Raw genomic sequence first — 27,837 nt, 5'->3', positions numbered from 1 at the left:
GGATCAGTGCATAATACCATATCCCCCCCCAACGTTATACTTTTCTCACAATATAAAAAACAAAAGCAACACAAGACTGTGTGATCGTAACTAACTTTTCAAATTCAAAGAAACTTTCTCATTTACATAATAAATACATATATGCACCTCCACCTCGGAAAAGTAATTTGAGCATATGTACATCATAAATAAATTTAACGAAAAAAGAAGCAAATAGGACACACACTCTCACAGCCTTCGAGCTGCGTCATTCCGCACGCAGCAAGGCGACCGTCTGTTCACCGGGACAGGCAGCTTCCGGAGGGCGAAAACCCTTCGCAGTGAGAGAGACGCCAAAAATCCAAAATCTTCGTAACCCATGGAACTAATTAGACAAGTACCTTTCTGAGAAATCCATGCGAAAACACGGCGATAACTAACAGGTAGGCTTCATTTGCCCTCTGCATCTCATTAATTCCACATGTTCAAAATGACTTCACCTCTCTTCCTTTCATTGTGAGGTTTCTTAAGCACAATAAAATTGCATATTCTCTGCATTGTGTGAATGTGTAACATTACAGTGACACAGCAGACCGGCACGGCGGACACGGGTCAGTTCCGTGCTTCCCCTTAGCCCTGCTCTGCCCTGCCCTGCCCTGCCCTGCCCTGGCTGGATGTCATTTTTTGCCATTTCTGCACTGCGAGCACTGCTGCAGAAACAGGACACGGCCAAACAGCCAAGCTGATGTTTAACTCTGCTGGCATGCAGGGAAACAGTTAAAATTTAACCCGGCGAGACTGGAGAACAATATGTAGGATGGCTTGTTTTGCATGTTTCGTTTTAAAAGAGAAGCACAGGCTCCATTCCGTTCCAGCAGGCCCAGAGGCAGTGTGAGTAGGAGCTTCAACACAGGACCGGGAAGGCAGCCTTCCTGGATGGCGGTCAGCTTCCATTGGTGATGATGACAGACGTCCCCTTGTGGCCCTGCGTCTGGTCCCCCTTCATACGCAGGTGTGACGTGACGTCGTAGTGCGGGTAGTCGTAGAGGTGCTCCAACGTGTACCCTGCGAAGGAGTAGGCCGCCTGTCTCTCCAGGTACTGCCTGGGCAGAGTTGGGGAGGGAGCACAGAGCGGTGAAAGGTCTGTCTGCATGTAGTCCTTGCTGAGGGCCAGGCTGGGCTTGGAGATCCTATCCAGACCAGGACTGCTGACGCGAGAGAGTGGGGTGGGGCTGCTCTCTTCACCATGGGGACTGGTCCCCTTATTGTCACCGTGCGGAAGGTGCTTGTGAGCGAGCTCGGGGACCCCAGGTCCGCGGCACACCACTCCTGGTAGCGCCACGTGGGCCACCTCAGTGGCGAAGCAGGGAGCGTGGGCTTTGGAGGGACCGTCTGAAGCTCCCAGGGGGTCCAGGGAGCCCTTGCTCATCTGCACACGACTTTCCTCCTCTTTGATCATGTGCTGCGTGGCTCGGATGAGCGTCTCACTCTTGCCGGGGTCCTGTGGGCTGGCCCTGAAGTGGTCGCCCCGGTAACGGTCCCCCGAATCGCTGGCTGAGCCCCCATCTGGAGAGCTCACCATGCTCTCTTCATCCCAGTGACTTCTCACTACGGGAGATACATGTTAACAATAAAAAAAAACAGCTTGCAGCAACATGAGCAACACAATTGCTCCATTTTTTTCCTTGGTCTCTTACCATGGATGCTGTGGGTAGATATGACTGGGGGTACAGCTACACTGAATCCCTCGCCGTTCTCCAGTGGCGATCTGGGGAGGGGCACCACAGCGCGGCCAGCCCCCCACCAGGACTCGCGCCCGGTATGAGGTGCACCCAAGAAATACCTGCCGGCCTCGCAGCAGCCACGGTCGCAGCCCTGGCTCTGGCTCTCCGTGTGGAGGGCCAGGCCATGGTAAAGGGCAGAGGGGTCGGGGTACTGCCGGTAGGCACAAGATGTGTCCAGACCCTCCACATGCTCTTGCAGCTGTGGGGAGGAGGAACTCGCCAAGGGACTCCCGCCCCACTGGCTGTCTTGGTCGGACTCTGAGTGCTCTGCGTGAAAGCCGGTGTACTGCGGGAACAAACATTGCAGAAGCCATAAATGCTCGGTGGTTCAACACTTGGGTTAACTCTAAACCTTCTCCACTCCCCTTGAAAGATGTATACCCCCGTTTTCAGAGACCGAATTTATTAAAGCACACCTGTGGATAAGGGGATAGCCGTGATTTTGTCTTGTTGTGTGTAGCTCGGGACTTGCTTCCCTTCCTGTTATCAGAGGTTGGGTACGACAATGAGTTTTTGCTGGATGTCATCTGATCCAGTGACATTTGCAATCCCTTGTATTCTGTATGCCTGCATGGAAAGAGGAGAAAAAAACCCACCAATACATGTGATGCTGAGACACAGAGCAAAAAAGGAGAGTGGAAAAGGCTAACATGGCTAATGTTCAAGCACAGAGACAAGCATAATAGTTTTCCTCAGTTATTATTATTACTGATTAATGTAGGATGATTTTTTTCCAAACCTTAATACGGTCAGAATTAAGTCAGTCGGAAATAAGAGAAAATATTGGTAGTCTCGGAGCATTAGTTTGATTCTTAGGCTCAGTTCTTAGGGTTGAGTGGTTTATTTGCGGGTGTTTTGGAATCATGGAATCTCGACTGATGCTGCTTGTGCCTAAGAATCACTACAATGTTTTGTGGTAGTTATTACAATTTACCCACTCATACAGCTTGGTAATTTTTAGTGGTGCAACTGAGGACAAGACCATTGTTCAGTGGTACCAGAGCAGGAATGCAGATTGAAACCCAGGGTCTTTGGCTGCAAGACAACAGCTCTAACAATTCAATACAACAAAGTACAATTTATTCTTATACAATGCTGTGTCTCAAAGACGGACTCAGACCCTTTAAACAGTCTGACCCCGTAACCGCTACACTACCGCTTAACCTATATTTACTTATTTGATGCTTTTCTCCAAAGCAACTTGCAATGTTGAGCTATTCACAGTTATTTATCTATTTATACAGCTGGGCAATTTTTACTGGAGCAGTTTTAGGGTAAGTACCTTGCAAAAAAAACACTAAAGCAGTAGATGAGAACTGAACCAGCAACCTTCAGGTCCATAGACAGCAGCGCTAACCACTACGTTACCAGATGCCCCAAGATAGTTCTTTATGCTTCCCGAATTTCACTTCCCACAAGGGTTAGCCTCTGGGAATTATTGGTGGGACTGGGACCTTCTCAGCTATTGCTCCCTCATGGTTTATGGCTTTACCTGCATCAGTTTGCTTAAAATAAAACCCGTTCCCACTCACGTGGACACCTCCCCATCGAACCAGGTATTCAATCCTGCTGGTGGATTGCTGCAGGGTATTAGTTACAGTGACTGCGCAAATACATCTGCACTCCGATAACCTCGCTGCTGAACTTTCAAGAGCCGTACAATTACCGATGTGACTGCTTTTTGGAGTTATCCAAGCGCTGCTTTAAAAGGAAAAATACACAGTTTGTTCACTCTGAAGAATGATGAAAAAGCGTTCCTTAAATATTAGCCTAATATACTATATCATGTATATTAGTTGCAACATTTTAACCCGAATCCATTCATTTGCTGTTTGACCATGACAAAGTCCATTTCAGACATCTGAAGGATAAATACTACAGTATTCTTAACATCTCATGCCCGGAGTCTGTAAACAATACCTGTGGCAAAGCAACCATGTGACCTCAATCTGAACCTTACGCCACTCTTTGCAAGGTGTCTAGACGAATGGAAACGATGACTATTCGCCACGAAATGCACGCATGTTAAATGCTCAGCTCGAAAGCTTTATACTCATTGTCACTTTGCTTATTTGCACAGCGCTTATGTTTAGGTCTCTACCTCTGCGGTATGCATTTACACAGCTGAGTAACTGCAATGGCCCTACTAATGCTCAACAGCAGTGTGCCCCCCAGGATGGACACTGTCTCACCTGGGATCGACACGCATGACGCTCGGGTTCACAGCCTTTTCATTCGTTCAAAACACTCACATGGATGAATCACTTCAGACTGAATCCCATTTCCAGGTGCCCATGACTCTTAGGGAACAGTGGAAAGCACTAGGCCTTCCTATTCCTCTGAACACCCTTCAGTTTGTATTGGTGCACAGACGCTCATTTCAAACAACTGAATTATGGTCTGTCTGGCTTCCGGCCTGGCAATGATTTGGGACTGTTAGTTTCTATAAATGATGGACATAGGGGCAGCAGCCATTCCAAACTCACACTGCCGTTAACACTTTTGCTGGCTACACTCCAAAAGATGCAGACTGAAAGATGGTACAGTACAGTGGATGATACTAGTGTCTCACAGCTCCTGGGCTATGACTTCAGATATGGGTTCTAAGAAGGCTTAATTTGAGTAGAGTTTGCATGTTCTCTCTGTGTTCATGTAGGTTTGATCCTGGTGCTCTGGTTTCCTCCCACATTGCAAAGATGTGTGTTTCGGATGGACTCGACTAATTTTTGATTGAGGGTGTCATTTCTCTTTTGAATGAATGGAGGAATAATTATAGGGAGTGTCTCTAGCATTGTAAGTCACCTTCGACAAAAGGAATCAGCTCAACACTAGTGAATAACTATTGAATAATAACATGTTTCTTTGAAGAAATGCTCCTGCTAAATTAACAAATTTAAATTTTGCGTGTAGCACAACTATGGATTGTTTTGCAGTAAAACATTGTATGTAAACCTGTACTATGCAATAGCTCACCTCCAAAATAAAGCTTAGATAGACACACTCATATTTTGACCACAAAACCCATTTTTCATCAAGACATTCTTCAAGACCTGAACTGGGCGGAAAAAAAAAAAAACAGTACAGTAGCTATATAACTTGAACATCCTTATATTTGCCCCACAAACAGAGTATACAGACTAAAATATCACAGAGATATGGAAGAACAAAAGAAACATAGTAAGCAATCAGCTTTCCCCTATCAGTCTGGCACTGGCTGAACACACACTGATGCGAACCTTCCGGCCCCACCTGTCTGAGAGCTGGTGACTCAGACATCATGTTCACATGACCCATCCTGTCGATAAAGGTCCGTGCCTTAGATCACTTGCACAAATGGTGGCTTCAATAAGACGTCTAAGAGATGTGGGAATTGATTCTAAGGAAATACTTTATGGAGAATCTCTCCCCCTCACACACACACACAAAGCCACACCACATGAGCAGTTCATGACTTTTGAGCAATTCATACCATACGACTCAGATGCCGATTCCTTTCAAATGCCTATAATAATTACTGTTGCACAACTGTTTACTCGAAACCTCTGTGCACTGGAGGAAGAGAAAGAATGGAGCATCGCAGGTAAGGGCGACGCTGCTGAGCGCAGATATGAGGAGTGTGGTCACCACTACCATCGAGTCGATACAACCCAGCAACCCACTGGTTCGGGAACCTCACATATAGCTAATTAACCCCAGGGCTTCAAGGCCTAGCGATGCAATCCTTCACACGAATGATCTAATAAAGTGGATGCTATGAGCACGGCATCTCTACAGAGACAAGCAAAAAGCAGATACTATAGTTGACAGTTGAAGTGATTTAGGCCTCTGGGTGAAGTTCATCCCTGAGGTGGTCCCGACATGTCAGCTGTCACTCACGTCAGAACGTAGTTGACGCTGACGATGCAGTGTGGCCGTGACGACCTGCTGTTGTGGACGATGGTGGCGTAGCTTTGCACCCACACCCAGCCTCCGTGCTTCGCCAGAAAACGATAGTATTTTGTGGTCACCTGTCCTTTCACCAGCACTGTAAGGAGAAAGGAAGCACATGAGGGCAGAGGGGCATTCATGGTGTTCATTTAAAAGTTTTTTCATAATTTGGCACGTACATGGCCTGTACGGTCCTTTTTCTTATTTCATCGCTGTAAAGCGAAACAAGCGAAAAACGAGAAGAACGTATACATTTTGTCATTATTTTTACATCACTATTATTAATGCTACAACGCTATGCAGGACTTACCCAAATGACTTCATCACACTTTTTGTGCTGACAATACTGCCCAAATAATTAACTATTCCAGAGATTCTTGATCTGCTCTATTTCTAAGAAAAAACGTGAAAAATACACGCTCAACTCGATCGTTGACACTAAACAACAAGCTTGGGTGCCGAAACGTGTTGATATGCATTGCTTTTGTAAACTTTATGGGGGAAAACCTAAACAGTGCTTTAAAAAAGGATTAAGTGAGCATAAATTCTCCATTAGAAGCAAGGATGATAGCTGAATATGAGGTAGGTGCTCTCTGCTTCAGTGTATGGGGCTTGGACTGGTCAAGGTGTCAACAAGAGATGGTGACAGAAACACACATTTCTTTCCACAGGAGGCTTTTTATATCCACTTTTTAAACGCCATATCACTGGATGGGCTCAGTAAGGAGATGCCTCTATACTATATATTTGTAACAGCTATTCATCAGCTGTCTCATGTTTTTCTATTGTCTCTACATTGTTTTCCACTTTTACTGTTGTTATTGTTTAGTCATATCCCACAGTCTAACCTTGTTCACTATGATTTATGGCTACAATTCAACCACTCAGTTCAGTCAGCTATTTGTCTATCAATTATAATTATTATGAATCAGTTATTATGAGTTCATAGCCTGTCACATGTTCTATAAACTGTATATGTGTCTCTATTTAACGCACATGCACGCTGATGATGGCAGTTAGCTGAAATGTGTCTGTGTATTTAATAAATTTAATTTGTGCTTTGCTAAGTTTCAGATTGTTTTCCCCTTCTTTGATCTATTTTGCCAATTTCCAGCAACTGCTCTGCATCAACAGGTCTGGCTGCATTACTTATTAATCATTCTTATTCTTAGCAAAGAGTAATTTTGTTTCAACTGTCAGTAACAAACACTTTTTTTCCTTTTACATCTATTGAAAGTAAAAAGAAAACTCACGCAAGTGGTGGGCACATCGCAGGTGGAAAGTGTCGCAGCTGTGAACATGGTGATACAGGGTCTTCTCAATCAGGTCCTGAGGCTCATACCCCGTGAGATCTGCCACCCTGAAGAACAAGTTCACCTCTCAAATGTTTTGGCTGGTTGATTCAGCAAAAATACAGTGTGCTTCCTGAAATTAAATTTGCCTTCTTCTAAGTGTAAGATTTTAAGTGAAACAATGAAAAATAAATGCATTGTTAAAAAATGAGGGAAAAATATAATAAAGAAAAAAATAGATTACGTGTATGGTTTTTTTGTGCAATTTTCTTGCGTACCTGGAGTCCAGGAAGATAAGCTTCATGTCGAGACTGGCCCGGAACATGAACATGTTGCTGTGCAGCTTGATCTCTGTGATGGCGCTCGGAGGCAGAGAGTGGCCAACAGCCACCAGGCCCACGTTCTGGTAACAGCCATCGAAAGGTGACATGTCCAGGCTATACTGGCGAATCTTCAGGTAGCCGCTACAGTGTATGACCTGGTGTGGGACGAGGTTGCAACAGCTTCATAAACACACACAATGTATTTTTGGTTACAAGTGACGTTTCTCTTTTCCATTTCATGCTTTTTTCCTCCCACGTTGGTAACTGTCAATTACCACATCCTCATGACACCTACTGCAGCTTTGTGGGGGACACAGTGACACAGCTTATATCTACATGCTGCGAGTCACCCAATTCTTCCAACTACCAGCAGCACTACCAGCTACAGGCTTCGTCCTTTGATGAGACACCTACCGGACAACACAGTTCACTGGATTCCACCCACAGCTCTTTAAGTGCCCAGGTTATTGTAGGAATCACAGCGAGGGGGAGAAAACAGCAGCCTTCTCAGCCACCCAAGGGAAATTGGGGCCAGTTTGCACTTCCTGGACATGCTGTCCACAGACGGCTAGAGTGTACGGCAGGGATTCAGACCCTCAGCTTTGCTGTACAGCTAAAAGCAACATGCTCACGTGCACCTGGAGACATACATAGACTCTGATTTTGGCTGAGACTTATTTCAGCAGCAAAATGCTCAATTTTTACTAACCCTGTGCAAATGCCTGCATTGCAGACTATTATTGAGTCCATAAAGACATAAAAAGATACACTGGCTCCTGAACTAACAAATATTTTTACCAGAGGGCTGATCATTTTGCCTGTCACTTCAATCACTTTTACCTTTGTACAATCAACAATAATAATTCATAAAAGCTTATGTCTGCACAACAGCAACAACAACAATAATAATAATAAGAATAATAATAATAAATGTTTGATTTAGTCACTGGTTAGTTTCCACAAAAGCTATATAATTTAAAAAGTACTCTAAGAATTTTATTATGAATTTTTTAATGCCTAGCTACATCAAAATTTAAAAAATAAATAAAAATACATAATCTCACAAATCTATCCAGTGTCAGTAACTAAGCACTTAATTCCACAAAGATGCAATATTCCGACCTTGATATTTATGAACACTCAAAAACACCAGACAAGAGCTGTAAACACTATGGAAGTGAGTTCAGTTAAGTTGGTCCCACACTCATATTACACTTGGGTGTGTTTTACTGGCATCGGATGGGCTGGCCACACAAACAAAGGTTGCATTGGATCTGTTCACAAACAGATGTTATAGAAAATGGGCAATCTAAATGTGGGAAATTCATTATATATCACTGCAGTCCAGTGCTTATCCCAAAAACACAGGACCCCAGGAAGAATAAACTCTGGAGAGGATGCCGGTCCATGGTAGGGTACCACCACACACAGACACACACACACACACACACACAGACATTTGTGTGTTCACTCACTACACACAGTTTTCCAGTTCTTGTACATGTACTTATGAGCTTAAAAAGTAATTTTGGGGCAGTACTGTGGAAGTAGTGTAATAAACCAAGTAGCACTGCCAATGCGCAATTGAAAATAACTGGAACAGTCTAAAAGAAGACAGAGGACGGAGGGGTTTGCTGTACCTTGTATCCACCGCTAGTTAGGCCCGCGTTTCTTTTCGCCAGAACACATTTCATCCTCAGGAAGAAAGAGCGCTCAATTTCGTACTCTTTAAATGCACAAACAGCACACAGTGAGTGAAATGCATTTACGTGCATATTACATTTATATTACATTTGTTCATTTATCACACGCTTCTCTCCCAAGTGACGTACAACGCAGAGCTAACAAAAGTGTATTTGGCCAACAGAAGAAGGGACAGAGATGCAAACATGGGACACCCAATGTTCGGCTAGTCCGAAACCACATTTTCTCCTTAGTCGAGAACCTCCATATGCAAATGATAAGGAGAAATAGTTTTCACACGTCTTATAGTTTATGGGGCAGATAGGAGATCGAGGAGAAATCAGTTTGAAACCGAAGTGTTTTGTAACTTGTTGGGATTCAGCAGTTCTGAGTGACAGAGAAGCTCATTCCACCACAGTGGAGCCAGAACCAAGAATCTTCTGGCTTTTGACCTCCTGCGAGTGGGATCATCAAGTGGCCATACAATAAATAAATGCAGGGCAATAAAGCAACAACGAAAAAAAAAATGCAGGGGGCGAGGGCGGTTTGTGGTGTGTTGGTGTGTCGCACCTTGAAGGAAGTGTGTATGGCAGGGCTGCTGTGGGGTGAGCACCGCTGTCATCTCATCGTGGTCGGCTGGGTGCACGTACTCGTAGATGCTGTTCCCGGTGAGCTCTACCTGTTACAGCGAGCCTTGGTCACTCACTCGGCCATGCCACACACAAGGAGCTGCCATGTCTTATCATTGTGCCCCCGAAGCGCTTTAGAAAGAGCCACACCTGAGACAGACCCAAATGCACGGACGCAGTCTCGGAGATGTACATTATTTTTCCATCCGGAGCCACCACGAAAATGAAGCCATCTAATGTCTGAGAAAAGAAATTAAACAGGCAAACAAAACATTTCACAACGGCATTCTTCAGCAAAAGTGTCCTTATCGTAGCCGTTTCATCTTAAAAGATTAGTATCTTTAAAGTTATGAAAATTTTTAATTATTCAAAATTATGAAGCATTGCTTTTGAATAATGGGGCAGAGACCGTAGTGGTTAAAGTCCTCTGATTCTATGCAGGTTCCAGGTTCGAATCCCCACTCCTACTGTAGTTCTCTCGATTACAGTACGACTATTCACAATAGTTAACACCAGCAGAATACCCTGCTGCATACATGGGTATATTATGGTAAATGCCTTATTACACAACTCTAACATTATAAGCCATTATGTAGGCTAAGTAATGGTTACATAACAACGACTGAAGGAGAAATCCCAGGCTTCCCCACCTGACCACCATGGGCACTTTCTCTGTCATCAACTGCCCCTCAAACGACAGCATTAACGTTTTTAAAAATCAAAAGATCAACTAGGGGCTGGCAAACAGTTTAGTTAACCAATATTTAAATAGCACAGGGAAAGATCATCCCCATCAATGGTCCATGGCCCTGCCCAGGCAAAAACAAAAGTCCATTATTATTTATTTTTATTTAGCTGACTCCTTGCCCAAGCCCACTTGGACAAATTAACTTTTCGGTGATTTATAAACCTGGGTTATTTTAACTATACAAATTCAAGTTAATTGTACTGACTAAGGATTTAGTGCAGCAGTGGGACTGAAACCAACAACCCTCAGACGACAGGGAGTTAACTCTAACCACTACATGACCTGTTGCTGAAGAAAGACGAGCAATGTGAGAAAAACAGCGCTGACATCCAGCGATGCAGCTGATGGTGTGCATGCGCACATTAGGGCGACTGGTCGGTGGTTACCTGCAGGAGATGTGATCCTAACTCCCGACCCACGTTGTCCAAAGATTTGGTTCGACTTGTGTGGCCCCAAGCTTCTCCTAACCCTGCGAGCAGAACGAAACAGACAGCGAATAACTTTGAGGCAATATTTCACCCTTAACAAGAGAGCACAATTCATTTACTGATGCTGATAATACTGGTGCGGTGGACATACCACCCCCAACACACACACACACACACAGTGTTGAAGCAGAGCTAATGTTTCCCTCCAATATTTCTGTATATCTCCACTCAGTACCATTGCTAGAATTTTGTCCCCCAGTGACAAGTTGTGATGCCACAGACATTGGCCATATACAGTATAATCAACGTGGCTGTATAATTCCAATAGAAAAATAAAGAAAATAAACTTAGAAGGACGAGCAAGTACATGCGCATGATTTAAAGAGCCATGGGAGACAACCATCAAAACAACGGGTGGAAAAAAAAAAAAAAAAAAAACTTTCCTCCTGATAACTGTTAGCCAAACACAGAGGAAATGCAAAATAAACAAAGGCAAATGTATGCAGCGCAAATAGCGACGCAAATCCTTCAACATGATTTATCCAGATCGAGCAGAGCACCTGAGCCAACTTATAACCACACTGCCAAAATTGCCAAGAAGGAAGCTGGGGGTCCAATGACTTTAAAAGAAAACACGTAGGTGTGAGCGCATAAAATAATAATGAAAACATGAAGAATGACCAACAATATAATACACACGCAGTGGTGAAGATCAATAATGAAGATGAGGTCCGCAAACTGTTACAAATGCGAATTGATGCTCAAGTCAGCGCACAGCACAGGTAACAGCGACTGGATATTTAAAATCCATATTTTAAACACCTCCATTCATTTCTTATTTATATCTTTTTATAATAATAATTATATTGCATGAAAATTGCCCTCGAATTTCATACAAATCACACAACGACACAGAATAAAAAAAACTGGGCTGAGAGATAAGCCTAAAAACAGTACAAAAATCTAATGTGACTTTTGCAATTCCGTGCAGAAAAATGAATTTAGATTTATTTAATTTAATTATTATTTTTAACTAAAATAAATTATATATATGTTTACAATCGAGGACCAAAAAATATTCTTAATGAACACTGAGCTGTGTTGCATAATCTGTGGAACTAAATCCTCAACAAATACTAGTTCAATAATATCAACACATTTTACTTTGGAAACAATGTTTTCCCACCTGTATCACTACGTGTTTATGATAGTCGTCGCATACAGTATTACATATTACATACAGGTCAAACAATGTGCTGTTATTTATGAATATTTCTAAAATCTGAAAAACATAATAAAGAAATGTGCACCAAAACAGAAAAAAAAACTGTGCTATATATTGAGTGAAATGCATTTACACGTTTTTGCGCTTTCGCACAAAAAGTAAACATAAATCTAAAGAAATCTGTGATTGATATGTGTAAACATACAAAGGAATAATATTATTAACGCGAATTTTTTTGTAAAATTTAGTATTCATTCTTAAACGCTAATGTGTGAATTTGATAATAATATTAGCCGTTTTCTAGTTTAAATCGCTTTTTCACCAAAATGGTTGACATTTCATCCCGTTTTTCGCTTATTCACATTCTACTGCTGAAAGAGCTGCAAATTGCCAAAATCAAATATCGAAACATGTGGTATATAAAATCTACATGTGTCAAATAAAAGCCTCCAATAATAATCTGCTTAAAACACTACAAAAGGGATCATTTCAACACAACAGACTTAAGTGATTCATTGTACAATACTAGTGCGATAAACTTCTCTTTAACTGTAGTTTACACGATTAGAACCAAGGAAAAGATATTTCGCAAAATTTATATTTAGCCAAATTATATTTTAATATTTATAGTATTTATATTTACAATATGTATGTTTATATTAAATGTATATTTGCCGTAATTGGCACGAGCACATATTTATCAAAACATATATTGTAAACGTAATACTTTCCATTGTTTGTTTATTAGCATTATAAACCTGTACGTTCAACTACAGTCATAAAAATTACATATTTTAAATGCCTCCAAAATACGTGGTGTCCTGGACAGGTCAAATAAATGTGGAGACATCATTATATTTTAACATCAGATATCGAACTGATAAGGACTGCAAACTAACAACATACATGAATAATTAAAAACAAGAAAATCTCACTTTTATATATATTATAAATGTGTGTTTGTGTGTATGCGTATTTTTTATTTATTTATTTATTTTAATTCACGGAAAGACAAAACATCCTTTATTTTAAAATATCACTTGTCCATTTTATGTTCAGTTCATGTTACACCGTTAAATTTGTGGGGAAAAAAAAATTAAACCCTCGTTTAAAAGGTGGAAGGCTCAAATTTTCACTTCTAGTTTCACTTGTGGAATAAAAATTAAATTTTTAAGATCTCGAATTAAAGTAAATATCAATGAAAATGTATGGCAAAAAAATGCTCTAGATCACTGTTCTTACCTGGAAAGTAAACATGTAATCTGACTAGAGAAAAAGAATATTTATTCTGTTCAGATCAATTTTTCCTAACTTTATGTATTTCAGTTAAAAACCCCTGGGCCTATTCAGCAGATAAATCATTTATTTAAATGTCAAATCAATGAGGAGATAAAAAGGATAATAAATGCATTCATCTTTGGTGTGTGGGATTGTGAGATTTACTCCTCTACCCCTCTTTTATAATCACTCATTTGTAAAAGCTTTTCTTCCTCCATCAAGACCCCTCACATTTTACAACAGCTCCCATATGTTGCAAGTGATCAAACACCAGATCCACACAGGCTGAAATAATAGGCGAGGCCTGTCCACAGTCACGCACAAAAAGTGGCCCATGGAGCCCTGGGACTATGTGTCCAGTGGGACCGAATATCCTTTGGGACAGGGTGTCCAGTGGGGGTAAATCCTCTGCCAGCAGCATCACGGTTGCTTGATTGTGAAAAGGTCTGACATCCACATGCATAAATAGGCCTCTCCATCTCTGCCGCAGTCATGATTTCTTTTTCATAACCTTCCTGTCACACACATTCAGCTTTGGAATACACTTTTTACAAGATATATAATGAAACAAGTGCTGCACAACATTTCAATTGTTACACGTATCAATAATTCATTTGTAATTGAAATTATAGCAAAACTTACATTATAAGTATTATTGTTGATATTACTTTTGTTGGTGCTGCTCGTGCAAGCATGTACTTTGGTTCAAAACTTCCAGTTTCACCAGTTTAAATAACGGATGATTTTAACTTGAAAAAATCGTGTTATGTATCATTCACAAAAGGTATAATACATACAATCTTATTTAAACACCCCCCAAAAGGGTATATAATGATATTTCTGAATTGTCATTGTACATTTATTCAACACAGCAATTATTATTATTATTATTATTATTAGTAGTAGTAGTAGTAGTCATAGTATTTTATTTAGTATTATTATTATTAGTTTTAGTAGTAGTAGTAGTAGTACTATAGTAGTAGTAGTACTTTCTAATTCCAGATTCACCAGTTTAGTGAATATTTCTGTATTAAAAAACCGTGTTATGGATCTCGCACAAAGGGCAAATACACACGATTTTATTACGCCAAAAATGGGCATATAATGATACTTCTAAATGATCCATTTATATTTTATCAGCATAGCGACTATTATTATTTACATTTTCTGAGCAATGTTTATTATAAAAGCGCAGAGCTCCCGCCTTTATGTATTTGAGGGTATGTGAGAGTGTCGCGCTGTGACGCACAGAAGTACAGACAGATACAGGTGAGGTGCGGAAGCAACTGACCTTCAGGGAACACGATCCTCATTTTAAGGTAGCTGGTGGTCAGTCGGATGATGGACGCCTTGTCCAGCTGAGACGTGATGGCCGAGGGCAGAGGCAGCATCTTGGCCAGTTCGTAAAATTCACTGTTCTCTTTCTCTCGTCTCGTCCGAGCAGCAGTCTTGGACTTCTCCTTCATCGTGTTTCTCCTGCACGTCTCTCTTCTCCTCTGCTTTATGATCCGTTTTGTTTTTTTTTTTTTTTTTTTTTTTTTTTGGATTTCACAGTCCCTCTCTCAAGTCAGGAGAAAAGGACGACTGTACAGTAAAGGCAGAGGGAAGGACATCCGGCTGGACTCACACAGGGCTCCAGATCGCCTCCACACCTGTGGCCACGATGGACAACTTCGTGTGCTGCGCTCATACTCGAAGAAATACCGCTCGCTGTGACTCGCTCGCGCGGGCGACAGACGTCCGGCGTCCTCAGTGCGAACGCGCTCCTGTGGCAGAGCTCCGCTGTGATGTTTTCAAAGAGAAACAACACATCGCTGAGGAAAGAAAACAAAACGGATTTTAAAGAGAAATCACACGTAGAAATTCAAATTGTTAGAAAGAAACGGCAGCAGACTACACCATCGCCGAACAACTCCGGTAATTCTCAAAAAGTTTAGTTCTGAATTATTTATGACTTTGAAGTGTCTGCAAGAAAAAGAATAAGTAAATGTAAGCGCAGTTCTTCAAAGCAGTGCACGCAAATTTATTAAAAGTAGGAGTTAAACAGTCGATCGGTCAAATGAAATAAGCATATTTGACACAGGCGTTCTGGTAGGGTCCCATGTGGACAATAACAACTTTTGATTGATTTTTCTAAAATGGTTTTCGCATTTTTCTTTGCCTAATTATGTGCACAAAAAAAAAAAAAAACGGCAGCACGTAAACAGGTGTGTGCGAGACTCTTACCGCGCCTCGCGCACAACAAGCACGCGCGGTCCTCAGAGATGGCGCGTTCCCGTGACCGCTTTCACCTCTCCCGCCACTTCATTTCTCCACGAGCTCCTTGCGGAATCCCACCCGGACCGGCTCGCGAACACGTTACCGAGCACACATCTTCAACTTGGGGTGTAAGAGAGTGTCTCGGTGTGTTTCGGCCCCCCTCCCTTCCTTCCTTCCTTCCTCCCTTCCTCCACCCCCCCTCCTCCTCCTCTTGTGCAGGCTCTCTGTCAGTGTCAGTGTGGACGCGCTCAAACCCGGCCCACAGCCCCCCCGCAGCCTCAATCGGCCGCTTATTGGGCTCTACCTGTCCAAACGGTAACCGGGGGGGAGGTGTCCCCCAGGTAAGTCTAATTTGTCCCCATATCCCAGTATCTGTGTGTAACATCGAGCACTACTAATAATACACTACCCCCCCCCCCCCCCCCCCCCCACGCAATACAAGACAAGTAGTAATATCAGTGTACCTGCTCCACCCCCCCCACCCCCCACTCGGGCGGGGACGCTTCAGGTGATTCAGGGATTTGTACAGAAAACACAGAGCTGACCCCTGACCCTCAGAAGATCACTGTGCGCGTTCACGCACGTCGCGATGAATGAGGAGTCCTCGGAGAGCGCGCGCCAATGTGTTGATCCGAAGCAGAAACGCGCGCGAGTGTTGCTGCGCTTGGTGCGGCCCATTAGTCTGGAGAGACAACGCGGTGTGTCCGGGCTTTGCTTAAAGTGGAAGGATGATTTCGCTGAAGCTCGTGGCAAATGCGTGAAAAGCTCGAACATGAAGATGAAGCGAGAGGAAGCCACTTAAGTCTAAGAGCAAAGTTTTTCAAACGTTCCGTTATTTAATATGTAATAATAACTTATTACCTTATTATGTGAAATACGTACTTAAAATGAGCATATGCTGATTTGTATTTTTTTCGCTTTAATTAACATGCATATATCCATTTAAATAGTTTTATTCCTAAAATCAGAAGAAAGAGAACTTCTCACATTTTTTCTCTTTCGCTGATTTCGATTTTTTTTTCTGTTTTCATTGCAGTAGGTTCAAAATTAAGATTATAATGCAAAATCATATTTTTTTTTCGCAGCTACAAATATTTCTGTAGTTTTATTACGAAAAAAGTCATTTGCAGTCTAATTGTCGTTCGAAAGAAAAGCCTCTTGAATAAAAACATTTAAATTATGTTCTAGGAGAATGAATGGAAAACACACAGCTCAGTGCATACTGGATATAAAAATAGGGATTTTTTTCTCGGACTGAAATAAGTTATTTGCAATATCTAAAGCATTTTTTTTCAGTGTTGGTGCGTTAGTGTGAGTAATCAGAACTTCTTTATTTTTTACATAACCTGTATTGTTTCTAACTAAATTGGATTGTTTATTACTATTATTTTGATTATTGTTTCGGCATAATAATTTGTATAAAAAGTATTATAACAATAAGTGCACAGTATAAAACAATACCTTAATCGATAAATTAATTAATAGCTATGTAAACATAATTTTTTCCATTACAGCCCAAGAGCTGTAAAAAATAACTGCATGTGAGCACAAATACCAAAAAATAATCAAGGCAGTGGGAAAAAAATTAGCTTAAACATGTTTTTAAGAATTATGCATCATTGTGAAATGTTAGATAACAGAACGAGAGGCAGTAAAGCCGATGGGATACTGAAAAAGACGCTCTCGCACGCGGATAGACACACATATAAATACCCACCAACACCTATTTACGTTTGTTTATTTAGCAGACGCTTTTCTCTAAGTCCCTTCTAATGGATACTATGTAGCGTTACCAGTCCACACACCTATTCACCAAGGTGACTTACACAGGGAGAACATGCAAACTCCACACAGACTAAGCGGGGATCGAACCCACATCCTCTCACACACCACCCAGGCGCTGTGCCATCGCGCCACCCGTACAGGTATATATATATATATCATCATGTACACAGTATACACACACCTGCGCTCTATCTCTCACACACTCTCTCTCTCTTTCTCACTCTGTCTCGGAACAGTGTCGGTCCAATGACCCCATTAAAGGTGGATCCACCTGCGGCGGGTCCGAGTCACGGGAAATGAGGCCGGCGCTTCCAGGCGCACGGAGCGGTTGCCGCTGCTTTAACCTTTCCGTGAAACCCGCATTTAGTGCCAATTAAAGGGCTTCAGCAGGAAAGAGAACAATTGAAACTACTCCACTTGGTCAAGTCTACAGGACGGACCTGAGGAACGTGACTGTCATTACACGCTTCACTATGGAAAATGCACCTAGACAGCTGCTGTCGGTACAGTACAGTACAGTACTGCAAAATACACTGCTGGAAATGAGAGCCTTTCGTTTTGTTTTGTAAGGACGGCTCTAGTGGATGTGAGAGAGCCACCTTTAATTAATGCCAGCAATTGCATTTATTATTACATATGCACTCTTTATTGGTTCACAGTTTGCGCACCTGTTTATTATGAGCTCATACGCTGATGTGTCTCGCGGTTCACTCGTTTCTGCACATGTGCTCAGTCTTACCTTTATTTTTGTTCTATTTCGTGAATCAACATCTTAAAATGTCCAACTACAACTACATCAACCCCTACTACAACTCTTTATTTTTACAAATGTATGGATGGTTTTACTGTTTTGTTCAAACAAGGAACTCTTGGGACGTCCCCTAAACTGTACATCTGAGGTTTCATATGCTTACATGCTGAAGTATCTACATTAATCATTCATACACACACGCACACGCACACGCACACGCACGCACACAGTCTTACACATTAGTGTTACATTTTACCACTTGTAGAACGTAGATTTCCTCACTGGCACCCTTTAGTAAGGAAAAATAGAAGATACATATAATTGCTCTGCACTCTTTAGAGTCTTTTCATTTTGTTGCGCATTGAGCTCTTTCACAAAAGAAAATAAGCTGGTCAACAAATATTGTCCGTTGTCTAGACAACGAAGACAAGGCGGAGACAAGGGTTTAGAAATCGATAGATAAAAATAAAAAATATTTTGCTGTTACCATTTTCTTTTTCTATCTTTTGAAAAATCTCTTTGCAAGAAATACTGCAACACCCCCCCCCCCCCCCCTCCGCTTCAATTCCTGACAATGAAGTTACTATGTGGCACTGTTATAATTTCCCTTGATTTTTTTACATTACATTTACATTTATTCATTCAGCTGACACTTTTCTCCACAGCGATATACAATGATAAGCTATTTTTAAAATAAATTATTTACCCATTTATATAGCTGGGCAGTTTTACTGGAACAATTTTTAGGGTATGTTCTATCTTGCTCAAGGCTTCTCAAGAGTTTTTATTTTTATCTTATTTTGCGATTGTGTTCATTTACTTGGAAATGGTTGGAAACCCGTTTAGTAATAATACAGGTGTACAACTTTAGGGTGTGACATATAGTTTTACAATGCATTTTTATATATCACATGTACCATAACCATATGTATCGGAAATGTTTTTCAGCATTTGTAGATTTTGCAGTTAATTTTCTGCTTATGAAGACAGATAAGATTGTTCCCACTGAAGATGAGCAGAAAAATCACCCACTGTGAAATGGATGTATTTGATCTCTGAGGCTGAAAACAACAAGGGGGAAGTTTAGAATTGAACATTTAACAATTACACACCAGTACTCTTAAGGGAACCAAAGGTAGTTGTAATGATTAAGAGAAAAAACAAACTAGTATGGATGTTTACATCTGGAATAACTGTACTTTTAAAAACAGATGTCAGCAGGTATCTTAGCTGTTTTTTTGCAACGTGTGGGGTTCCACGCAGAGCCAGAACAGGTTCCTTTATCACACTTCTGTAAGAACCATGTTCTGGGAGCTCTCAGTGTGAGTGAGGGCTGGGGATGCCTTTGTGTTTTCCGTTTTGATCGGACTCCCTGGTCAGCCTGATGTGCTCAGAGCTACGGCCTGGAAATCACGGGTCTCAGAACTGAGGAGTATCAGTTGGAATTTTAGGTGGGAGCTGTTGTGCCTCAGAGTGAGGGCACGAATTTCGCAGTCAATGGGTTTTCTATAAAAATATGTGATATGTGAAACCATACTTTCTTTAAGACCAAAAAATGAACTGAATTTTAAAGTGCATGTTGAATAATATATAATCATAAGGTTGGCAAATATTTGTTTTTTCTGTCTAAGCTTTTATCCTCTGTGTACTCACTCTGAGAGTATTGAGCAGCTTGAGTTATTATCCAAAGTGAAGGTATCTCGCAAGCAAATAAAATATTCCTTTATACACTGATACTGCGAGTGATGGGTAAGATCTGTACACTTGAATGCTGTAGACACTAAAAATGTAATTTACGAATGTAGATCAAACACTTTCACTTGTATTTTAGGGCTCACCGAGGGCAAGATTTTTAATAGGTTAGTGTGCAAATGTATGTATGATTTAGACTGACAGTAAGTCAGTACTGGACAGCACACCTGTGTGCTCTGAGATGCTGTGAAAAAGCTCATCTGCACCTTTGGAAAAAAAGTGTCAGATCAGCTGCAATCCGTTTTGTCAAAAAAGAGAAAGATAATGAAATGTATCACAATTTATGTAGCTTTTAATATATATAGTGATTTTTTAACACATTGTAAAAGCATTTTAATAAGCGTATTAATAAGTAGTGCATGTGATGCTTCCAAACACCATCTGCTGCTCTTGCAATCGGGATCAGGGTTTCTACACCTAGTGTCTGTCTCACCACAAGGGGGCGTAGTCAAGAAAGGGGGCTTTTGGACTGAATACCCTCCCCGAGTTTTCTTATAATCTGTAACACTGTCCGGAACAGCATTCGTCTGGTTTGTCACGCCAAATCCCTTCCCTTACCGGCACCCCACAAACAAAATGATTTCTCTTGCTCGGAATGAAGTAGATGAGAATGGAGAAACCAGAAAATGACAATGGCTGAAAGGTGGGGAAGCGGACAGCGGACAGACAGAGAGAGAGAGAGAGAGAGAGAGAGAGAGAGAGGGAGAGCGAGAGAGAGAACCGCTCAACATCAGCCCGACATATTTATCCGAGGATTAATCTCCATTGAGCGCATCAGACGAGAACGCGCCGGCGCATGCCGTTATTTAATTAGTGCCCGCGCGCTCCGTAGGGGAGCCGCGCGCCTCCTGCATACTGATGCGTGCGCGTACGCTCGAGCCGCCCGTGGAGCCCCGCCCCTTCTCATTACCCAGCCAATTAGCACTTAAATTGGTGCTGTGAGCCCCTCTCGTTTCGGGAGTAATTGGAGGATGTCGGACGTCGGCGAACGGCCCGCTGCGCGGCGCAACAGATTGTCTCTCAAAAGGGGACCAGAGCTTTGGGGGTGGGTTGGCGGGGGTAGGATGTGGGGGGGGGCCCACAAAAGCTGGGCACGAGACAAAGATACAGCGAAATGACAGAGTGTAGGGGATCCTACGCGCGTGGGATTTTGTGCGTCTGTGTGTTTCCTTTATTGTTTCATGTCACCAGTCAAGGTAATTATAAGTAAATCCACAGAACAAGCTGCAAAAAACATTACAAACTGAATGCAAAATAAGTGCCAAGGGAGGCGGGATTTATAGGAATTTAAGCAGACATAAATAAAGACTAAAGGAGGGCCGAGGTTAAGGATGTAATCATGTAGCAGAACATAAAATAGATCACAAGCCAGTGTTTGACTGATGTAACTGTAATGACCTCAAAGAACAAAAACATATTAAATAAAACACAAGAATACTGTTTTTCACTCACAATGTTTAAAGGCTTCTTAAGTTAATTTATTTTTGAAATCTATAATACTTTAAAGGTATGGATAGCGGACCGTCGCACAGTTTCCGGATGTACTGTATGTCTTTTGTGAAATTGCAGTAGTGAAATGTTATGGTCATTTATGTAGAGGTCACTAATAACCAACACGCAGCACTTCCAAAATTTTAAAAAACAATATGTGTACTATGTGAAACATATTTTTTTTGATTGATCAACACGTTTTTAACAGCTGACTGACACATATTCCCAAGATGTTCATAACCAAATCCTCAAGTACAAAGGCATGAGAGCCCCGGGTCACTAAATGGTTGGCCACGATAAATAGCGATGGGTTACAACAATCAAAGGGATGGATCAGATTATGATCTTTATGGTTCTCACTGAGATTAGAGTGATCAGGCTATGCGAGCAGAGCTATGAGTTAGGTTGTGAATGTAAGCACTGGGAATCAGGCAGTTGTTGGGTAATAACAAACAGCTGTACAATACATTTCCAAGGGTCACTGGTTTGAAGTGTCTGCAGAATGAGGAATGTTGTGTGGCAAATATTCAAAGGTGACACGCTAAATCCCAAGCACGTGAGACCTTTGGACAAGCCAAGCCAACCGTGAAAAAAACTTCCCATTTGCTTCTTGCGCCAAATGTGACAAATTCTGTCCATTTTGTTGGTGGGGGGGACAAGGAATTCCTTGATGCCTTGAACTATGCATTTATATTAAAAGCATAATTTTATAGGATGGCATCCCAATAAGACATCTGGAAGAATTCATATTTCACTGAGAAATATTTATTTTCACTGGAGATGGAATGCTTTGAGTGTTTCTTATTGATTGTGTCTTGACAACTGTATTAAAAACTCCACATTAATTACATATGTGAAAGAAACTATATATTGTATAGTCGAGACCCTCAGTTATTACATCCCTTTGATTTGGTGTATAACTCTTGTTCCACTGCCGGGGATTTATAACGTGTCTGTTTTTGATGCACTTTCTAAAATTCACTTTAAATGAGTCCCGTATTTTTGTGGTGGCTTTCGAATGAGAGTGACATGAGGCTAGGATGCTGTGCTGCCACTACTCAGTCCATGACATCATGCTTCTGTCTGTCACATACTCTCCCAGAACCCTGACTTTCTATTGGCCCTGGTTTCACATCTTACCCCAAACAGCATCCCTAATTTGGCATGAAGTTTGGCACTGCCAGGCTGTAGCAAGCAGGTCAAGACCCCCGTTCTATCCCTCACAGACGTCTGTGCAAGCCGAGCTGGAAATCCTGTTAATTCGACCGCGCTGCTGCAGGCTGTCATGGGGGGGAGGGATGGGAGGGTGAGTGAGTGTGTGTGGGGTGGGGGTTTGCCTCCTTCCATCCTCGCTTTCCATTTTTATTGCCTTCTTACAAATTGCCTGTCCCTGCAGGAAGCCACGCTTAACATCTGCATTGTGAGCGCGAACAGATCCCACCCGCCTTTCAGGAGCGGATTCTCATACTGTGTGCCCAGGATGGAGCGAAGCTTCAAGACCTCCGCTGACAGTCACGCCTGTAAAGTGACGCTAATCATATTAGCACGTTTTCAAAGAGCCGGTGAAGGGATAAATGCCTAATAACTAGTCTCTCCTTGCTTATTAGAAGCTGGGTGGGCTGATACAATAATTGCACTGTTGCACAGCTCGAAGACACTGGTTGTAAGGGCAGCGAGGGAAAATGACCCAGTCCTCTGCGGATTACAGGTTTAGATTATTCGTGTAGACATGGATTTGCGGTTAGATCCTCAGATTTTGAGGGTGATTTGAAAGTTAACTATTATTGGCTTTACACCTGGTACACGGCAGCCTGCGCCACCACATCCAAATACAGAGGAAGACATCATCAACACAGCGATTTGAGTCCATGGTATTACCCAATGTAGCCACTTCCATCAAAATGTTGTGGAACATAGAGTTCACGTCTTTTATTAAACTTTTTTTTTCACTTCATGTTACCCAGCAGCACAACTCAGGTGTTTGGAACCTGTCTGGTATTTAATGGAGAGACACAAACAGCCTTGTTTGTCTTGATCTATTTTATTCCTTTCCTCTCAGTTCCTGTGATTTAAGAACATCGGCGTACGATTGATTGTGCGTTTTTACCGCCGTAATTGCGCTACAAGGAGTTTCTTGTGCAGCCCTCGAGGAATGAAACAAAGCATAATGCTTTTACTTGTTGTGCATTGTTTCGCCATTGACAAAAGGTGAACTCCTTATACCGCAATATCAGACTGTTTGTTTATAAATTGACACAAATAACTCTCACAAGACAAAAATCGCATGCACAATTTTTTGGAGTGATGAAGCCTTCTGTTACTGTGTGTACTTTTCTGCTAATCGACCTACAGCGCAGAGTAAACATGGTAGTGCACGTTGCGAAATCATTAAGATGTGTGTATTACAGTTCAGAGACGGAATGTATCCACACACATACGGGCATTGTCAAAAAAATGATTCGACTAACAACCTGACTCTGACTTTTCCTTAAACCCCCCCCCCGACACACACACACAGTACAGCTAGAAAGTCACTTAAGGACAAATGACACAGTTATGCTGGAACAATAAAGGATTCTCTGCTGTAAGTGCTACATACAAACTCCAGATTGCATAATTTAAGTCTGGTTCAAACAGGAAAGAACGCATTGGCCTCAATGCACACCCCATTTTAAACCACCTCACTTCTATCCTGTACCTTGTACATGGACCGAGGAATATTATTCAGCCTCACAGTGTGTTGCCATGGTAATACATCCCCCAGGCACCAGGAGGAAAATCAGTGTGAGAGTCTATTCTGATGTTCCAGCGTTTCTCCTGCTTTTCCCCCATCTCATTCTTCCATTACAACATAATACCCCTTTCATCCAGATATTCCCATTTCACCAAAATACCACAATCTGTTCCAACACATAAAGACTCAGTACAGATGCTACCACATTATGTGGAACAGGAACCTGCTCCAGAACGTAGACACGTGCTTCTGTTGCAGTTTGATGATTGTATATTGGGAGAGTATAAGGTAACAGTTAAGGTGTTCGGTGTCAGGAGTTTATAACTGTAATGTTATGTTTGTGAAGATTATATCATTGATTTAGTTTCAGTGCTTAACACACATACAGTGTCCTTCAGCTGTGGTGATTCTCTATGTTCTGATGTGGATGTTTAGGACAGACATGAAGTAACAAGGAGTGGAACAGAGACCATTTTAAACACACTCAGCTTGCAAAATTGTGTAATGCTATGTTTAGGTAATACGGGAGGGAAGCACCCCTGAACATATCTCCAGAATGAATAATGCATAGCCATTGTCATCTACCAGTGTAGTACCATGCCTCATGTTCATAAAACCCAAGTTCTGAAAACTGTATCAGCTGGTCATTTAGTTCATTATTATCAGCTGTTTGTACTAATCTCATGAATATATATATATATATCTATATACTGAATATTTGCTATTTGCTCCTGATTTTTTATAGTTTTATCTACATGTTTTTTGTTATCAGGCATCAGATCCATTAAAAAATACAATAAGGAACATCTATATTTTACGTAGACCTTTGCCCGTCAGGATTTGGGCATTTTCGATTCTCATATCCACCTGCGTCTGTCACAACTGTTAGGCCCTCCTTCATGTTCTGTCTCTCTCTCTCTCCCAAACCTTCTAGAAGTCTCCCCACAGAGCTCAGCTGCTGTCTGCCATCTCTAATTAATCAAAAAGTCATTTCCTCGCTGTAACTACGACTGAAAGCGCTTCAAGTGCGCCAGCATGCTACACGAGTTAATCAAAATGCTAATGCAGTACAAATTAAAGTTGTGATTAACATTTCACAGTTGCCGGTTGAGCAAATTGATCACACAAATGGCTTTGGCATTACTTGTGTCCGGGGCTCGGGAAATCGGGCAAGGTGACGGTCTAGAGGAGAGTCCAGGTACATGTCTCTCCCGCTGCCGATCACCATTAAACTGTTCACCCGCCAGGGACATGACAAACTTCTCCAGCACAAATTTTATGCTGAAAGACAGTGGTCTTGGCTCTTAAGCGAGAAAAGTTATTTTTACATATTTTTCAAGTCACTAAGAGGAGTTTATATACTGGCCTCTTCAATCTGTGTGGAGTGCTGTGTGTTAATACGTCGTGTGAATGAAAATTTGTCGCTGTACATAAACGTTCCCAGGAAGTTTTTTATTATTTTACTGCTTAAATTCCTTTGCGTGTGTGTGGATGTGACTATCTATATAGCTTTTCAATCTTTAAAACAGAGTAAAAAATACACAAGGGATATTAAGCAATATAATTGAACACATGCAGATACAATAAAGAGGATGTATATTGTTGCTTCCACTGCATGGTCTCTTTCTCAGTCATATGGAGACAATATTTATGTCTCTGAATTCCTTTTTGGTCACACACAGTGAAGGGGTCAGCTGGGAATAAAATAAATTAAAGCATAGCACAATATGTGCAGGAGAAGCATGGATCTTTCACTGGACTTAGATAACTTGGATCTCAGAACATCTCCAGTGGAAAGGTTTACATTAGAGGTGCCGAGAACATACGGTAGCATAAGGAAATATATTTTAATGGTATTACTTGAAGAACAGGAATGTTTGTGCACAGATTGTACTGGATCAAGGGCTTTAAAACCCAGCCAGGCCAGTTATGTGTCTTAATATCACTTCTTTGTTTAGTGTGTTGCGGTGGCGCAGTGGGTTGGGCCGCAGTCCTGCTGTCTGGTGGGTCTGGGGTTCGAGTCCCGCTTGGGGTACCTTGCGACGGACTGGCGTCCTGTCCTGGGTGTGTCCCCTCCCCCTCTGGCCTTACGCCCTGTGTTGCCGGGTAGGCTCCGGTTCCCCGTGACCCCGTATGGGACAAGCGGTTCTGAAAATGTGTGTGTGTGTGTGTGTGTGTGTGTGTGTTTAGTGTGTTTTTGACACAGCTGTCTCTAGTTTTGTCTCCTGCCGCCAGTACAGCCAGTGCTCCCTCACGACACAGGGCACCATTCTCACAGAGCACACAATACATTTCCAGTGCATGGCTTTATGGGGGGAACAGATTGCATTTTCACCGTAGATGCTTTGCACTTCAGTCCAAACGTGTACACACACAGGAGAAGTCCTTCCTACCAAACTGCATGGACAGGCTTCACTCAGAAACTGGTCAGCGCCACCATGATGAGAAACGGTTCCCAAGAACAAATAGCAAACAGACACTTTCTAACCATCTTTCCCAATGGGCCTGGCGCTGATCCACTCGACTCCACCAACCAGGCAATTATAACTGAAAACCACACTTTCTCCATAAATAATCAATGCTACATATGAATGCAGCAAATACAGATGGCAGTGTGTGCTCTTGTACCCTGAGGGTTAGGATATTTTTTGAGTACTGCCCTCCCTCCTTTGGAAGAGGTATTTAGGAGAGGAAGGTAAGGAGAAGCTGGGCTGTTAAAGATACATCATAGCAAACTGCTCATCTTTGAGATTATTCCAGTTTGATATTCATAACTGCTAAATGCTTGTCTTTGGATCACAAATTTATTGGGTACAATAAATGGAGGGGATTTAACAAAGCCTGCAGGGCAAGTGGAGGAACTAATGTATGTTTTAAATGATCAGATTACATCCCATGTTTAAGTCAGATTATACACAAGAGCAAACACTGAAAATCTGACATTGAAAAGTGCCTTCAGAGATGTTATAAAAATTCTTCTACACAGAAATGTGGCATTTGTTTTAGCGTAGTGGTTGGAGCTGCTACTTTTGGACCCAAAAATTGCCTGTTTGAGTCTCACCTCCGACTGTAGTACCGCGAGCGAGGTACTCACCCTACGTTGCTCCAGTAAAATGACCCACCTGTATAAATGGGTGAATAACAGTAAGTATCTTAACAGTCAGTCACTTTAGAGAAAATTGTCAGCTAAATGAATAAATATATCTACAGCAGAGTATGCAGAAAAGCTAAGATCAAACAACGGAACACGTGAAAAATGTAGCATTTTTGAAAAAAGAGCCTGTGCTCTGCTTTAAGCCAAGTTATTGCAAACAGTGGTTGCAGTGGCATATACATGTTGAAGGGCACATGGAGAAATTACCCCCCAGATGGTGAGAGTACTGACAGAGAACTGTGAGTTCACATGCTAAACTGTTCCAGCCGGGCTCAGGCACACAGTTCTCATGTGGTAAAGATGTGAAACAAAGACACGATAACATTGGCACAGAGCGGGAGAAGTGTTGGGGTTTCTGTCATAATTATTCTTGTTGGGATCATTCCTCTGTGATGTTGATCCATGCGTCAAATTGGTTGGGGGGTGGGGGGCGTTGGGTGGTATGTGGGAATGTGCATGTGGTGCAGCAGATGTAGAAGGTACTAATTTGTGAAAAGGGTGCCAGTGTGTCTACGCTGCTGCTGGATTCTGGGAGAAAGCATGTGACCTCTCATAATGCAGCAGCTTGGAACATCAGGTTTCTGCACTTGGTAATCAGTTGCAGAGTGTGTGTCG

The 27,837-nt window shown here is 42.0% G+C and overlaps 1 protein-coding gene across 1 annotated transcript; it reads right to left on the bottom strand.

Moving 5' to 3' along the window:
* Positions 1-412: 412 nt before the first annotated feature.
* Positions 413-14,775, bottom strand: LOC108929261 (single-minded homolog 1-like). Its single transcript, XM_018743639.2, has 11 exons — positions 14,588-14,775; positions 10,752-10,834; positions 9,768-9,857; positions 9,559-9,667; positions 8,946-9,031; positions 7,261-7,460; positions 6,944-7,050; positions 5,640-5,787; positions 2,180-2,330; positions 1,677-2,049; positions 413-1,587 (listed from the first exon to the last, which is right to left on the bottom strand). Exons 1-11 carry the CDS (start codon positions 14,760-14,762, stop codon positions 923-925), a joined length of 2,187 nt encoding a protein of 728 aa, XP_018599155.1. The 5' UTR covers positions 14,763-14,775; the 3' UTR covers positions 413-922.
* Positions 14,776-27,837: the final 13,062 nt, after the last annotated feature.

Source organism: Scleropages formosus, chromosome 1 (genome assembly GCF_900964775.1).
Source record: "Scleropages formosus chromosome 1, fSclFor1.1, whole genome shotgun sequence".
Lineage (NCBI taxonomy): Eukaryota > Metazoa > Chordata > Actinopteri > Osteoglossiformes > Osteoglossidae > Scleropages > Scleropages formosus.
The sequence above is the reverse complement of the archived record's forward strand: the minus strand, read 5'-3'. Positions and strand labels throughout refer to the sequence as shown.

Coding starts and splice junctions, on each gene's coding strand:
- LOC108929261 (XM_018743639.2), bottom strand. CDS start 14,762: ATGAAGGAGAAGTCCAAGACTGCTGCTCGGACGAGACGAGAGAAAGAG. Junction 2,050..2,179: donor GGCTATCCCCTTATCCACAG/GTGTGCTTTAAT, acceptor TTGTTCCCGCAG/TACACCGGCTTTCACGCAGA. Junction 1,588..1,676: donor ATCTACCCACAGCATCCATG/GTAAGAGACCAA, acceptor TATCTCCCGTAG/TGAGAAGTCACTGGGATGAA.